Raw genomic sequence first — 14,272 nt, forward strand, 5'->3', positions numbered from 1 at the left:
TTTTTACTCATGCTTGTTTATAGTAAGTCTTTTCATAAACCTGAAACTGTTCTGCAAAAAAAGGGCAGATGAGAATTGTACATCTTCCCCCCTACTGTCTATCTCTCCATCCAAAGGTATCTTTTTTCATACCATAACTTTGCCCTTTCTTAGAAAATCTCAAAGACAATGCTGTGGGGTTCATAATAAATCGTGTTAACCTGAAGGAAAACTTCAATTCCAATATTGCTGTACGCTTGGTTATACCAACAGGTTACTCACAGCCCATAATGAGAAAGGCTGCCAGTACACACAAAGTGTTTCATCCACTCTCCAGTGTCAGGGCTCAGAGAGGGACCTGAGTTCCTCTTGTTAATGAGTAATGTGGTGCAGACCCTGGCCTGCCTCTTTAGACCCGTCTGGATAGAAGCCTTGTGTGACGTGTCACAGTGGATGCAGAACTGGTTCCTGCTCCAGGAGTTCCTCCGTCACTAAACACAATTTGTCTAACCGTTTTTATTTATCAGAGGGCCCCTGTGATCAGTTGTTTACACAAAGGACATGGGTGAAGGGGACTTCTCAAACTGGAACAAAACCATGTTGTTTGCTCCACATGCCAAGCTGTGCCTGCATTACCTCTTCCTCTTCCCCACACAAGCAGAATCTGGCTCTCTAAGGTGGCAGACACTCTCAACAGCCAGAGCTTCCTCTCCCTGCCTAACTGCGTTGGAAGCACCTGGGAAGGCCAGGATACAGCGCCAAAGGCAAAGTAGTACACCAGGCTCACCAGCCTCAGGGGATGTGGTAGCAGAACCCCACAAATCAGTAGGTTTTAATTGCAAGTGAGTACAGCATCAGTAATGTACTCAGAAGTTGAGGACCCCTAAAGATACTCTGTCCAAGTAGATTTTTTCCAGTATATTACTTTAAATATTAGTCCACAGTATTATTTAATCCTCTGCATTCCCAAGCTGTATATGGTTATTTGCATAGAAACACAGAACAATGCTGCCATGATATATTTTCTGTCCTTCAAGAAGTTCTTTATTGTTTTGCATATTTTTTCATTCATACAAAGCTTTATTTTAATTTGCACTTAGACCTCTGAAAAGATTGGTTTTTAAAAAAATATGTCTCTAAAAAATAACAAACCACTTATTTGCCATAATTAGGAAAAACTAAATGAAGATGCTTGAACACCACAAATTATTTGTGCTGCGGTTGAACATTCTCTCTAAGCCAAGAGAAAACTTGCACATTTATTTCTTCCATGACATCATCCGCTGTTCGTCCTTTGACTGCCATCCCATGGTTTGCTTTATCAATCCAATGGATTTTTTTAGGGGCTTTCATTTTGCTCACCACACCTTTTAGCAATTGCTATGGAGAAAACAAATGTGCAAATATTAGAGAATCAGCTGCTACAAACTCTGGAACTCCTAGATGTCTCTTGCTTTGCCTGTGTAATGCAAAATAGGCAGCTCCTAAAAACCAAATGGATTTGTGTGCACATGAAAAACACCTTGATGGGAAAATGGGATGTATTCTCTATTCAGGAAATTAATACTGGGATCTGCTCAAAGCTTCACCCTCACTCAAACAGAGCAGAGCAGAAAATTAGAACTTCAAAACCTGCACAGGTCACAACCCTGTACGGGCACCCTCCCCATACTGACAAAGGAACCCATACTTACTGTCAGAGGGTAGTGCTGGCAATAAAATTTTAGCATTGAAGCCAGATTAGCAATGTAACTCCTTAGGGACTGGCTTTGACACTATTGAAATTTCTCAGCAACAGATCTAAGAACAAGCTCACAAATTCAAAGATTTCCCCATTAAGAAGGCACACCAAGGTTCTGCTGGTTGCTAGCTTCAGTACTTCAGTATTTTGGTGACAACTCCTTACAAAAGCACTATGGCTCCTTAGAAACTGTCCAAGCATGGAAAATGCCAGTTGCACATAGCCCCAAATTCACACTGATCTGTTCAAGAACAACATCCACCTGTTTGCAAGCAAACAAGGCAGAAGAGCACTGCTTCCCTGCCTCTGCACACCTGCTCTTCATCTCTACAAAAATATCACTTTCTACCACAGAAGCCTGACTTCGGGGTAGAATTGCTTTACTAGGATTTGTCATGAAAATGTGACCAGTGTGAAATTGGTGGCACAGCACAGGTTTTGTAACCTGAAATGGTTAAAACAAAATAGCAAATAACTCACTCCTTCCATAGGCCACTTTTAATTTGTACAGTCCTACTAACACCATTTAAATCAGTGGTATTTTAGTGGCCCAAAGATGAGCTTGCTAAAGCGGAAGATGAAGCATGATCCACTAAGTTTTAAGCAGGAAAAGAAAGCACTGCCAGGCTTCCTTGTGTCTGATTAAGTTGCCTACCCAAGTTGCCTTCTCCTTCAGAAGACACCTATTTAAGGAAGGTTGTTAATCAAGTGAAATACAGACATCGCTGAGGCTCACTGCTTCTCCTCCAGACTGCCCTTTCATAGCAGGATTTACAAGGGTACTCACTTTTTCACACATCTCATCTGCTGATCCTGAGACAAACAGCACTGGACAGCTGATCAGTAATAAATCCTCATCCCGGAGCTTGGACTGCAGTTTTGGTCGATGCAATGGGTAAGATAAACACACAAGTCCTTGAATGAAACCATCATCATCGTCATCCTGGCTCAGCTGACGTATCACAGAGGCAGCAGCTCGTGAGCCCATGGAACGGCCTTTCACCCAGGCAGAAATACAGGAAAAAAGTATTATCTGCTGTTACCTCATCTACATTCTGATTTAGTAAACAACTCCCAAAACCAAGCCAACCGAGTGTATTTCGGTGGTAAAAAATGCTAGGGATGTTGTACTCCATGAAAAACATTAATTCTAGTTTCAAAATTTTTTGCTAAGATATTTGTCTAGTTGTTACTAGACTACATCCCTGTTTAAAAAACAAGGGGAAAAGAAAGAAAAGGGATAGGAATCCCTCTAATACTGGAAGGAACAACAGCCCATCGTGGGCACAAGGGAAGAGAGGGATTGGTCCTATGCTCCAGAGCCTGGAAATTCGAGATAGCCATGATATTATCCATTATCATTATTTTCATGCAACCTCAATTTGCTCAAATTCAAAACAAAATTCTGTGCTAGATTTCACCTTCCTTGCAAAACAAATCCAGCAAGTGTTTATGCACACCTTGAACTTCAGCCTAAAAGTAAAAGTAGAAGGGAGGGGAAACAAAGTGTGAACTTGTAACATGAAGTCAGACAGTACCAGCAAGGGAGTATCACAAAGAGCAGGCAAATGAGCTGACAATACGCTGTAACTAAGTCTTACAAGATTCTTATAGCAGCACAGATTTGGTTTCACTTAAGAGAAAACTTAGAATTTCCCCTATCCAGATATTCCTAATCACTCCCATCTATTCCCCTTTTCACATAACACAGTTGACTTTTTTTATCTGCTGTTAAGTTTTAACTATCAAAATCTGTTTTGAAAAAACTGTTTTCCATTTATCAGTAAGCAGAATTCTCCACTTAAAAATTCTGCAGTTATAGAGTGCAAATGGATAATCATAAAACTCATGCCCTATAATTTCTAAGTGATAAGGATGTTTTCTCTCTAAGTACCTGGAAAATACAATATATTGCTCTTTCCTCCTCTGCAGTAAGATGTATGGTATCATAAGGAGGGTTCATTCACTTCTCACCAAAGTGGGACAGACTTGGAATTGCAGATTACTATTATTAAAAGACAGTATAAGAGAGAAAATTATTGATTATAAAAACAATACCTGCAAGGAAAACACCAGAAAGTTTATAATCATCAGAAAGTTTTAAGTATTCCTAAAGAAATAAGAGAAAGAGAAGCATTTCAATTCAGAATTAAGACAGCTGGGAAGCTGGGGATCTCTTCTGTTTGTAGCTACTACACAGAAAATGGGAAGGTCTTTCAACACTGTAGATTAAACAAAGAACAGATACATATAAGGTGCTCTCTTGGGTTTTATCACACAAATGGTTTCATAAAATTCTGCAGCAACAACATAAACAAAATCTATTTCACATGAGCTCTCAGTAAGTCTACAATATCAGATGCTTTATCAAGTTACCAAAACATAAGTGATTACTATGTATCAAGTCACTTATAGTAACAGACGCCATGCACACTCTTGGCACTCAAAAGGCAAAGCCAGTTGGCAAAAATGCCCTTTATTGAAGTTATATATTTCCAATTAAAAGTTTGTGACTTGATCAGTTAAGCCTGACAGAAAAGATAAAATTCAGCAACATTTTTTCAGGTTTTAGGAGATGACTAATCAAATGCTGTCTTAGCAGATGCCTTAAAATTACCTTTACATAGCAGCATATTAAAATAAATGCACTAAAAACATTATACTTCTTCCAAAAAGAATGGAGATCCACATTAAAAACAGAAAAGTCTGACTTTAAATTAATTGTACATATAATCATAATGATGTCATACAAAATTTCTTTAGACCTGCACTTTGTTCCCCTATAAAAAAGCCTCATGCTCAAAGCAAAGCACTTCCTATGCTCCACTAAGAGTCCCTGGATAACCAGGAAAAAAATTCCACTCCTCCATACTTGTTCCCGATCAGGGGGATAATCTTAAGCTGATACTCTTGCAACAGAAGGCTGCTTATTTTAGCAAAATGTAGGTACCTAAGGACATCTTTAATAAGGCAGCAGCAGAAAGAGATAAACACATGCAGATAACACTTAATTGATTTTGGAATCAAAGATTACTTTGGTTCTAAGGCTGTCATATGCTGATTCCAATCTCTCTTGCTTCAAATTCTGCTGTGACCCTGTCCCTGACTCTTTCCCAAAAGTCTATTTCTCATACCTGAGAACCCTTTAAGACCCAGCACAATTCTCAGACCAACTTCCTCTCAAAACTGCTTCCAAAGCTGTATCTTTTCATCTCTCTCTGCTCACCAAGCCCTCCCAGATCATCCAGCTCATTTCCATCTGAAATTCTTCCATTTTTTTCAAGCCATAAGTTTTCCCATGAAACACCCTTGCTTTTTGTCAAGCTTTTCTTTCTCCCTGGACTCAAACCCACACACTTGTGGCAGCTGTTCCAGCTGTTGCCCACCTAAGAACTGCTTCTGCTGTTTCTGCTCACATAAAGTGCTCCATTTACCTAAACATTGGTTCTAATTTTCCCACTGTTGCTTGACTAATCTCTAATTTAGGAAACCTGCAAGACAACACCCATGGATCTAAGCTTTGGTCTAAGAATTTGGTCACTCCTTACCACAACTGCTTTGAAAGCCTTAGTCCTGTAGGCAACATTAAGGCCTTTACAAGTAAACCGCAGGCACAGAACTCCATGGGATGCAAGATAGGCTGCCAAGGACACTAAGTGAGGGAAATTCATATCTCCTCCAGCTCCATGAGTAAGAATCACTCCATATGTTGGTTTCTTCTCTGGGACAGAAAAAATAGCATCAAGGTATTTGTTTCCAAAAGGTATTTTCACTTTAACCTAGAAATGAAACAAAACCCCATATTATTTAAAAAAAAGAAAGAAAGTGTTCCCAGTCTACGCATCTACACATTAGTATGAAGAAAAATTAGACAATTAAGAAGTAAACCAAAATTGCAAGCCTGTTTTTATTTCTTCTGGTTAAGAGCACTAAATGAGAAACTGCACCTCTGGTTCAAAGATTTTCCACACAATAATGGGTAAGTCACTTTATGACTCCAAACCTTATGTTCTGCATTAGAAAATGAAGCTTGAAAGCATAACCTGAAATGATTCTGACCCTCTCTATATATCCACGTCTTTAGCTTTTCCAGACCTAATTAGCTGCCTAAACCATAAGAATATGACATTAAGACACAGCCTTGCAAACATTTTGAAATCACACAGTGGTAACCACTGTGTGAAGCAGCAGCCTGCACAGAGGCAAGGACTGACCCAGGGACAGGAGACAGCACAGGTTCTGCCAAAGCTCCAGGGGACCACAGGGCCTCCACCAGCACAGACAGCTGGAAGAGCTGATCCCTCCAGATGACACAAGACCTGCTCATGTTCTGCGGAATGAACGGGGACGGGACAGCACAAGTGCCGCTGCAGCGGCTCCTGAGAGCGAAAAGGACACCCCGGGGCTGGGATGAAGCTCAGCTTTATCCACTTATGTGTTCCGCAGAGGAGCCGCACAGGCCGAGGGAGGTGCTCAGCGGCCGGGCCGAGCTGCTGCCTCCACAGCCCCTGGAGGATACGCGAGGGCCTGCACACAGAGCTGCAGCCGCACCGGGATACACCACCCCTCCTGGAAAGGCGGGGGCGGCAGCGCAGCCACCCGGCCCCCCTGCCCAGCTCCAGGCCCGCTCAAGGGGACGGACAGCTGCACATCCCCGCCGCCATACCTCCGCCTGCCCGCTCATCCTGCCGTGACGTCACCTGAGTGACAGCCCCCCGCGCCAGTCCCGCCCCGCGCCCCGGCAGCGCCGCGCTGATTGGTCGGAGCCGGCGAGGCCCCGCCCCCCGGGGCCGGGAGAGGCGGCCGGGAGTTGTGGATGGGCCGTGGGTTGGGCCGTGTTAAACAAGTAAAACACCCATACATAAATAAAGCCCCCTAAATTGTTTTTATTCACCCGTGTGCACAAAAACTCCATGGACTGCTAGCTGGTAATTCAGCACAAATAAAGCCAATTGCTTAGGGATTGCTCGGAAAGTCAGGCTCTTACTGACTTTAAGGACTACAATGTCATGCTTATGATGAGTTACAGAGTCACAAAATCATTCAGGTTGGAAACGATCCCTGACACCATCGAGTCCAAACACCACCATGTCAACAAGACCATGGCACTGAGTGCCACATCTAGTCATTTCTTGAACACCCTCCAGGGGTGGTAACTCCACCACCATGAAATTTAGAAACCCTTTCCATCAAGAAATTACCTCTGATGTCCAATCTGAGCCTCCCGTGTCACTGCTTGAGGCCATTTTCTTTTGTCCTGTTGCTGGCTGCCTGGGAGAAGGGAGCACCCCTCCACCTGGTTGCATCCTCTTTCCAGGTGGTTGTAGAAAGTGATAAGGTCTCCCCTGAACCTCCTTTTCTCCCCTCCATCTCCCTCAGCTGCTCCTCATAAGGCTTGTGCTCCAGACCCTTCACCAGCTCCATTGCCCTTTTCTGGACTTGCTCATGCATCTCAATGTCTGTGCAGAAGTGAGGAGGGACACAGGATTCAGGATGTGGACTCAGCAGTGCCAAGTACAGAGGGAAAGGTTAGGTGTTCACAGCGACATCAGGCAATTTTTTTGGCAGCTGTCAGCACACTCGATCTGCGTGACATTGACAAACAGGGGAGAGACACTCAATGGCTGATTTTCTAGGTACCAACACACATATCTGTTCCCTGGGCTGTGCTCTGTTGTACAGTAAATAACCTACTGTGTCCAAAATGCAGCCTTAAACTGGTGTAAGGCAGCACCAACAATGTACAATAATGCTTGCAATATTTGTATATTGCATATTTCACAGGCAAAAAAAAAAAAAATAAAAAATCCTCCATTGCAAGGTATTTAGCAAGAGCTCATGTTTTCTTCCAGTATCATCGTATAAAACCCACTCATATCAATTAAGGTGCCCTATTACTTAGCTGATTGAAGATGTCATCACCAAGCAGAACTTTGTTCTTCATATATTCACCTGCTGGAAAATAAGCACACTCCAGCTTGTGCTCTGAGTGTCTCACTGTCAGCCCACCAGCTGGACATTGTCAAATACTGGGATTGAAATATTGCAGCCCTCTGAGAAGTGAACCTGGCAGGGTAGCTCAGGTTCTGAGCTGCTGTCTCAGTGACCATCCTGCTGCCTCATAGGCCAATTCCCAGTCCAGACATTATGCAATAGGTGTGAAAGACAGAAGTGGAGAACCTGGGAGATTTACATGGCGATTTAGTTGTCTGGATTTCTATCTTGCCTAAAAGACGTCAAGCTAAAGTGAGATGCAGAAGCGTTAAGCTGAGTGAAAGTTGCTGGCACAGCCTGCATGAGTTGTGCACCTTCCACTGGGAGCTGAACCACGGATGGTGCCCAGGCGGCTGCTCCTGGAGCCATAGCTCACATCTGGGCAGTCCAGCAGACTAGGGAAATGTCGGATTAATTTATCTTGATTGGAGATCACACTATTCTAATTAGTAGTTCCCACCAGTTAAGCCTTTGTAAATAAGATACTTGGCAAAAGTGGGCTGAGAAGATTTGTTGTCCCAAAGTAGTTACCACCCCAACCTAGAAAGCAAGTATGCAAGAAGGTTAAGAAAAACTTTCTTCATATTGACTTCTGAGTTTTTCATTACTGCTTCCATTTCTATACCTAATGGATGTTTATGAGCTCTGGTATAGTTTATAGTTTTGGTGCTGTTTTGCTCCTTTCTTGGTCTGCTTTTTGCATTCTCTTTCTTTTTTAATTTTTCCTCCCTCTTCAGTCCACCTGCTGTGTTTGTCTTGCTTTACTCACATACTATCTCCAGAGCAGTCCTTGAGGAACATGTGTCCCATTAAATCTACCCATGGGTAACCACTTCCCACTGGAAAACTACTTTCTTATGCTTTCTGCATACAGCAAGCTGCTACCAGTTTACTTCCTATTTTCTCTGTTCATTTTCTCGGTCTCAGTCTCCTTTCCGCATTTGAAACTCTTCTGTGCATAAGCACAGCATTTGAGGTAGGGTAGCTAATGCCCAGCAGAGTTGAGAATAACGCAAATGCCAGGTTGGATGGGGCCCTGAGCAGCCTCATCTAGTGGAAGGTGTCCCTCCTCACAGCAGAAGGGCTGGAACTAGATGACCCTTAAGGTCCCTTCCAACCCAAAGCATTCTGTGATTCTGTGATAGAATGAATGTGTGAGGAAGGAGTGACCCTGTCATTCTTTAATCCTCTGGTCTGTGCCAATAGGGTTGTACCAGTACATTTTTGCCACATTTTTCCTGCTGTAACTTTCTTTCTTGGAAGATAATGACCCCAAGCATTGCTGGTATATCAAAGGCTAGGCAGTTAAATCATAAATGCATATATTAGATTCCAAGTCATGGGCAAATTCTTTATGATGGATAAATTCTGGGTTTTATTGAGTTCTGCATATCTAATAAAATGCATTAATTAACATGAGAATGAATTTGTTTTTAATTTGGCATCATAAATCAATTCTCATATCAAACTATTCCAAATCAGGTCTTTCTGATTTAGGGAGGCATTTAAATAGATTCTTGTTGATTTTCAAGTGTGCTGAATAACTATTCTGAAATTCAGTTGCATTCCCTTCCAGGAATATTGAAAATCCTTATGATTTTTTTTACACACTTAAATATTAATTAATATGCTAAGTTAAAGCTCCCCCAAAAATCTCAATTATGAACTTTTTCTGAACTTCTGAATCAATGTTTTTAATTTATCATCTAAGAAAACATGGTTTCTTAGGAACATGGCGTTGTTTCATAACTTTACATCACTCCTGGAAATAGAAGTTTATTCTGGAAATGATATAGTGCATAGTAATCTGTCACCAAATATGAAAATCATTGAAAGTATGTGATTTGCCATTTCTCAATGGGAATATATGTTGAGTGTTATAATAACCTATGCGCTGCTGTAAGCACCTCTGACAGATTTGATATGCCAAAGGCAGCTGGGTTTGAAGAAACAGTGGCTGTTTATCAAAGAATGACATTATCCCCTGTCTAAACTTGGGACCTGATAACTTTCAGTAGCACATCAGACAATCCCTGTTCTTTTCTTTGGATTATAAATATGGCATTTCATACCAGGGACTTAGATTAACACACAATGGGAACAACAGAGATGACCTTTTGCATTAATCTTTTGTTGGAATAGATATGTTCAGAGGAATGTATAAAAATCATTCTAAAAGTAAAATAAACATATGTGGGGGGGAGTCTGTATTTCAGTGTAAAATAAATAACAGCTTAAGGACATTAGGATAAGAAACATTTTTTTTTCTTTTTAATACAGGACCATAAAAAATTTGTTTGTTTGTTTGTTTGTTCTAGTCTGGAGACACACATATTTGTTCTAAAAGTTCAACTTCCCCTCTAAATTAAAAACTTGACTTTTGAGCAAGAACCCTTTTTTTTTTTGCCCTGAGGACGAAGATACACACCAGCACATGTACATGCTGTGTTCACAGGAATCAAAAGTAACCTTTAATAATTTTCTGAAAGTCATCAGCCAGCTATTACCTGATTAGCCAGTATAGTTTCCTGTGTTTAAGTGGTGATCTCCATAACACTGCTTAATTTTTAGCTATTACATCATACTTCCTGAAGGTCTGAGGAAAAAAAAAATGCAGGATTTTAGCACGGCATTTGTGAATTCCCATGTCTCCATGATGATCGGGAGAACTTGGTCACTGGCAGTAGATGACTTTCTCCAGGAAGGGTGAAGGAGTAAGCCCAGCTGTTTTTAGTCTATTCAGACTGTAATGTATCAGTGACATGCTTACATAGTAAGTGTGTTACTGATAAGCAATGTATAATATATAATAAATATATAATGTGTTTGTGCTAGACACGTATTTTTGTGAAGCTATGCCATGGACAGAGAACTGGTGCCTTTTGTAGCATTATATAGGTCACAAACTATGGCAGCACAGACAACATCAGGTGACAAATGTGCAGTGCCTAAAAACATCTCTCCCTGTGCACGAGTCTCTTTGGGAACATTTCTGGCTTTGTAGTTGTGGTGCTAAATGGAAGTTCCTTACCTTAATTAAGGAAGGTGTCATCATAACACATGCTTCTGCATGGCAAATTTGGATGCTATACATTTTTCAGAGTCTTTGTTAGGGACTTTGAATTCCCTCACTCTTCTTGATAAATGCAGCCACTTTGTTTTCCAGTGGCAGCTGTTACAGTTCTTGCATGTGCTGGGACTGCACAGGATGCTGCTGGCAGGTTGCTCTGGTTATTCTCTCCCCTTGGCTGATGGTGAACTGACCTGGCCAGGAGCCAGTGGAACAAACTTTTCTGTTCTCACTGCTGCAAGGAAAGATTTAATAGTTTTGGCATGTTCGTACAATCTTTGCATGCTAAGCTCAATTCCATGTATGTTTTTATTCTGAAGTCTCACTCTATCTGTTGCTTTTTCAAAAGGTTAGCATGGTCAGGGATGGTAAAGAATATGATTGCTGCTTCTAGGGTTACTTCTTCTGTGAAGACTGTTTTGAGCCTCTTCAACATTTAATTCTCAGTTCAAAAATCAGATACCCTCTGCAGTTGTCATCAACCATCCAAGTAAGTTACCTATCTGGAGTTTATTGATAGTTATAATTATAAACACCATGCTACAAGCCCTAAATATGGGCACTGTGTACATTTTGCATCTTGCTGCAGGATCCTAGGCTGTTTTCACTTCCGTTAATATGATCATTATGAGATGCAGGAAGTGACATTGCACTTCTCTTTGCCTTTAATTCCCACATATGTTCACAGAAAATTAAGCCCTTTGCTTATCCGTAAGTTGTCAGAATGAGTAACTGCAGAGGCTCTGCAAATACATGTTTTACCTTTGTCAATTATCATTCCTCCAGGTCACTTCTTTCGTTTAAGCAGACAGAATCACAGAACCACAGAATCGTTTAGGCTGGAAATGATCTCTGAGACCGTTGAGTCCAACCTTTGGCTGAACACCATCACGTCAGCTAGATCATGGCACTGAGAGTCACATCCACTTGAAGAACTTCAGGGATGATGACTCCACCACCTACCTGAGCAGCCCATTCCAATGCTTAATTACCCTTTCAGTGAAGAATTCTTCCAGAGGTTCAACCTGAACCTCCTCTGGTTCAGCTTGAGGCTGTGTCCTGTCATCCTGTCACTGGTTGCCAACCAAGCCCCACCTGGTTACAGCCTTCTGTCAGGTGGTGGTAGAGAGCAAGGTCTCCTCTGAGCCTCCTTCTCTCCAGGATAAACCCCAACTCCCTCAGCTGCTCCTCATAAGACTAACTTATGACGTTTCTAAGTCTTTTTTCCGAAGCATTCCAGGAATTCCTTTTAGTCTCACATTACCTGTACAGTTAAGAAGTACCTTATCTACTTAATAGTCCAAGATATTTCAAAGTATAGGGAGTTCAAGAAAAGATGAAAGGAACTCTCTCTGCTTTATTCTTCTGTTCCAACAGACTATCAGCCTCAGTTGTGTTATTCAGAAATGTTTTCTGGTTTTGCATGTGTGCTGTTGAAAGTTAATTTATGCTATGACTCTCTAGTCTGATAGAAAGAAGCAAAGTGTAATAACATCAACATCTATTGCTGCTCACAAAATCTACTACACTGGGGCAGGAGGAAAAATTATTTGGTTTCACACAATTTATCTAATCCATTCTGGATATTGTTCAGCTGTTGGTAGATTTTGGTGTACACAAAGAGTGTGTATTTGCTTAGTGCCTGGAACTGAAGTCAAACTGAAAGGTCTAATTATTATCTACCTATTTTCCCCTTTTATCTCACACACTGTCATATATCATGTCATGTTACATGTGTAACAGGATCTAGTTTATTCTGGAAACTTTTAGTTACCAGCTATATACATATATAACAGTTTGTAACGAGCTATATACATTTGAATATAAACATTTATACTCATATACATGCACACCAGAAGTGTCAGGAAGCAAGGAAATGAGCCTGAAGACTGATACATGCAGCTGTGGGTGGCCCCAGCAGAATTTTAAAAGAACTGTTACTTCTCAGAGCAGTTTTCTAGCTCATCATGTGTTCATAAGACAGTTCATACATCCTCTAACTGTGCTTAGTGAGTCTTAGGTGGAGTAATACTTGCAAGGCTGTCGATAACTATTTTAAATCCTTCTGGTGTCATGGAAAGCTGCACTCAGTGCTCAACCAACTAGAGAACTCATCTCAGTTCCTGTGCTCCATGCATCAATGCTTGCAGTTGCCAGCATTGTGATGCACTTGGCAATCACAGAATCATAGAATGGCTTGGGTTGGAAGGGACCTTAAAGATCTTCCAGTTCCAGCCCCCTCACCTAGGGCAGGGGCACTTTCCACTAGACCGGGTTGTTCAGAGCCTCATACAACCTGGCCTTGAACACTTCCAATGATGGAACATCCACAGCTTCTCTGGGCAATCTGTCCCAGTGCCTCACCACTCTCACAATAAAGAATTTGTTCATAACACCCAATCTAAACCTAGTCTCTTTCAGCTTAAAGCCATTGCCCCATGTCCTACTACATGCCCTTGCAAATCCAGGTAAATGGGCGTTCTTAAGTCTTGCATTTCGTCCCATATCTAAAACCAATCTGAGCGTATCTGGGGAGAGGATATTTGTCCACCCTTTTTCCTTATCTGCGATCTTCCTCCCAAGTAAACCCCAGCCAGAAACATTTTTCAGGACCTTTCAGTCCTGATCAGGTGTATTCTCACCTCAGTCATCACAAGTGTAAGAATTTCTTCACATCTACAACTTTCTGAAAAGCAATGGTTAAGTATGGCCTGAGTGATCTCTCCCCTACCTGTTCATGCTCTGCAGTTTTGGTTGTAAAATTTTCAACAGAGATGCTTGGAAATTATTACATGAAATGGTGACAGAACTAGGAACATCCTTTGAATAAGGCTGAAAGACCTGCTCTGACTATACATGGTTTTTTGTGCCCTGCAGACACTCAGCTGAAACTCAGTGGGAATTAATGGATAAAAGCTGTTATAAAACTGTATGTGTATGGCTCTTGCAGCCATTGCAAATAAATTGATAGGCTGGAAGACTCAGGAATGGTACAGGTAGTAACACACATGTTGTACATGGTCTCATTTAAAATCTGTAATTTAAACAAAGCTGAGCCTCATAAGTACTTCTCTGATACACCATTAAGTGTGTCCTGACATATTTCTCATCTGAGAATTTCTTGCTAGGTGAAGTTAACCATGTCAGGTATCTGACCTCCACTTGAAGTTGTGTTGCATGTCACAAAGTGTGCACTTCTTTTACATGGGCAGGTTGATTGCCAAGTGGAAGATCTTTCACGAGATATTGCGACGGCAACAGATTGCTGAAGTCCCCTCGACAGCTTTTAGCCCCAGACATGTTTGGCTCCTCTTCTCCTCAGCTCTTATAAAATGATAGATTATATGACATGGATAAGTTCAAGAAGATAACAAGAAGAAAGATGAAGCACAGGATTTCATCCACTGTGAGTACTCCTAAGACCCTGTAGCATTACAAGACTTTTATTTATGTGGGACTGGTCATCCCAGGGTTAACCTCTGAACTTT

General features: G+C 41.5%; 1 protein-coding gene across 2 annotated transcripts; it reads right to left on the reverse strand.

The window, feature by feature from the left end:
* Nucleotides 1–996: 996 nt before the first annotated feature.
* TEX30 (testis expressed 30) lies at nt 997–6,439 on the reverse strand. Of its 2 annotated transcripts, none has more exons than XM_058829556.1 (5): nt 6,387–6,439; nt 5,269–5,499; nt 3,779–3,830; nt 2,508–2,716; nt 997–1,359 (listed from the first exon to the last, which is right to left on the reverse strand). In XM_058829556.1, the coding sequence occupies exons 1-5, from the start codon at nt 6,402–6,404 to the stop codon at nt 1,186–1,188; spliced, it is 684 nt and encodes a 227-aa protein (XP_058685539.1). In that variant the 5' UTR covers nt 6,405–6,439; the 3' UTR covers nt 997–1,185. The 2 variants fall into 2 exon arrangements, with proteins under 2 accessions (XP_058685539.1, XP_058685540.1); XM_058829557.1 differs by lacking the exon at nt 6,387–6,439 and adding an exon at nt 5,935–6,298.
* Between the last annotated feature and the right edge of the window lie 7,833 nt (nt 6,440–14,272).

The sequence above is a fragment of the Poecile atricapillus genome, chromosome 1, assembly GCF_030490865.1.
Source record: "Poecile atricapillus isolate bPoeAtr1 chromosome 1, bPoeAtr1.hap1, whole genome shotgun sequence".
In the NCBI taxonomy this organism is placed as follows: Eukaryota; Metazoa; Chordata; class Aves; order Passeriformes; family Paridae; genus Poecile; species Poecile atricapillus.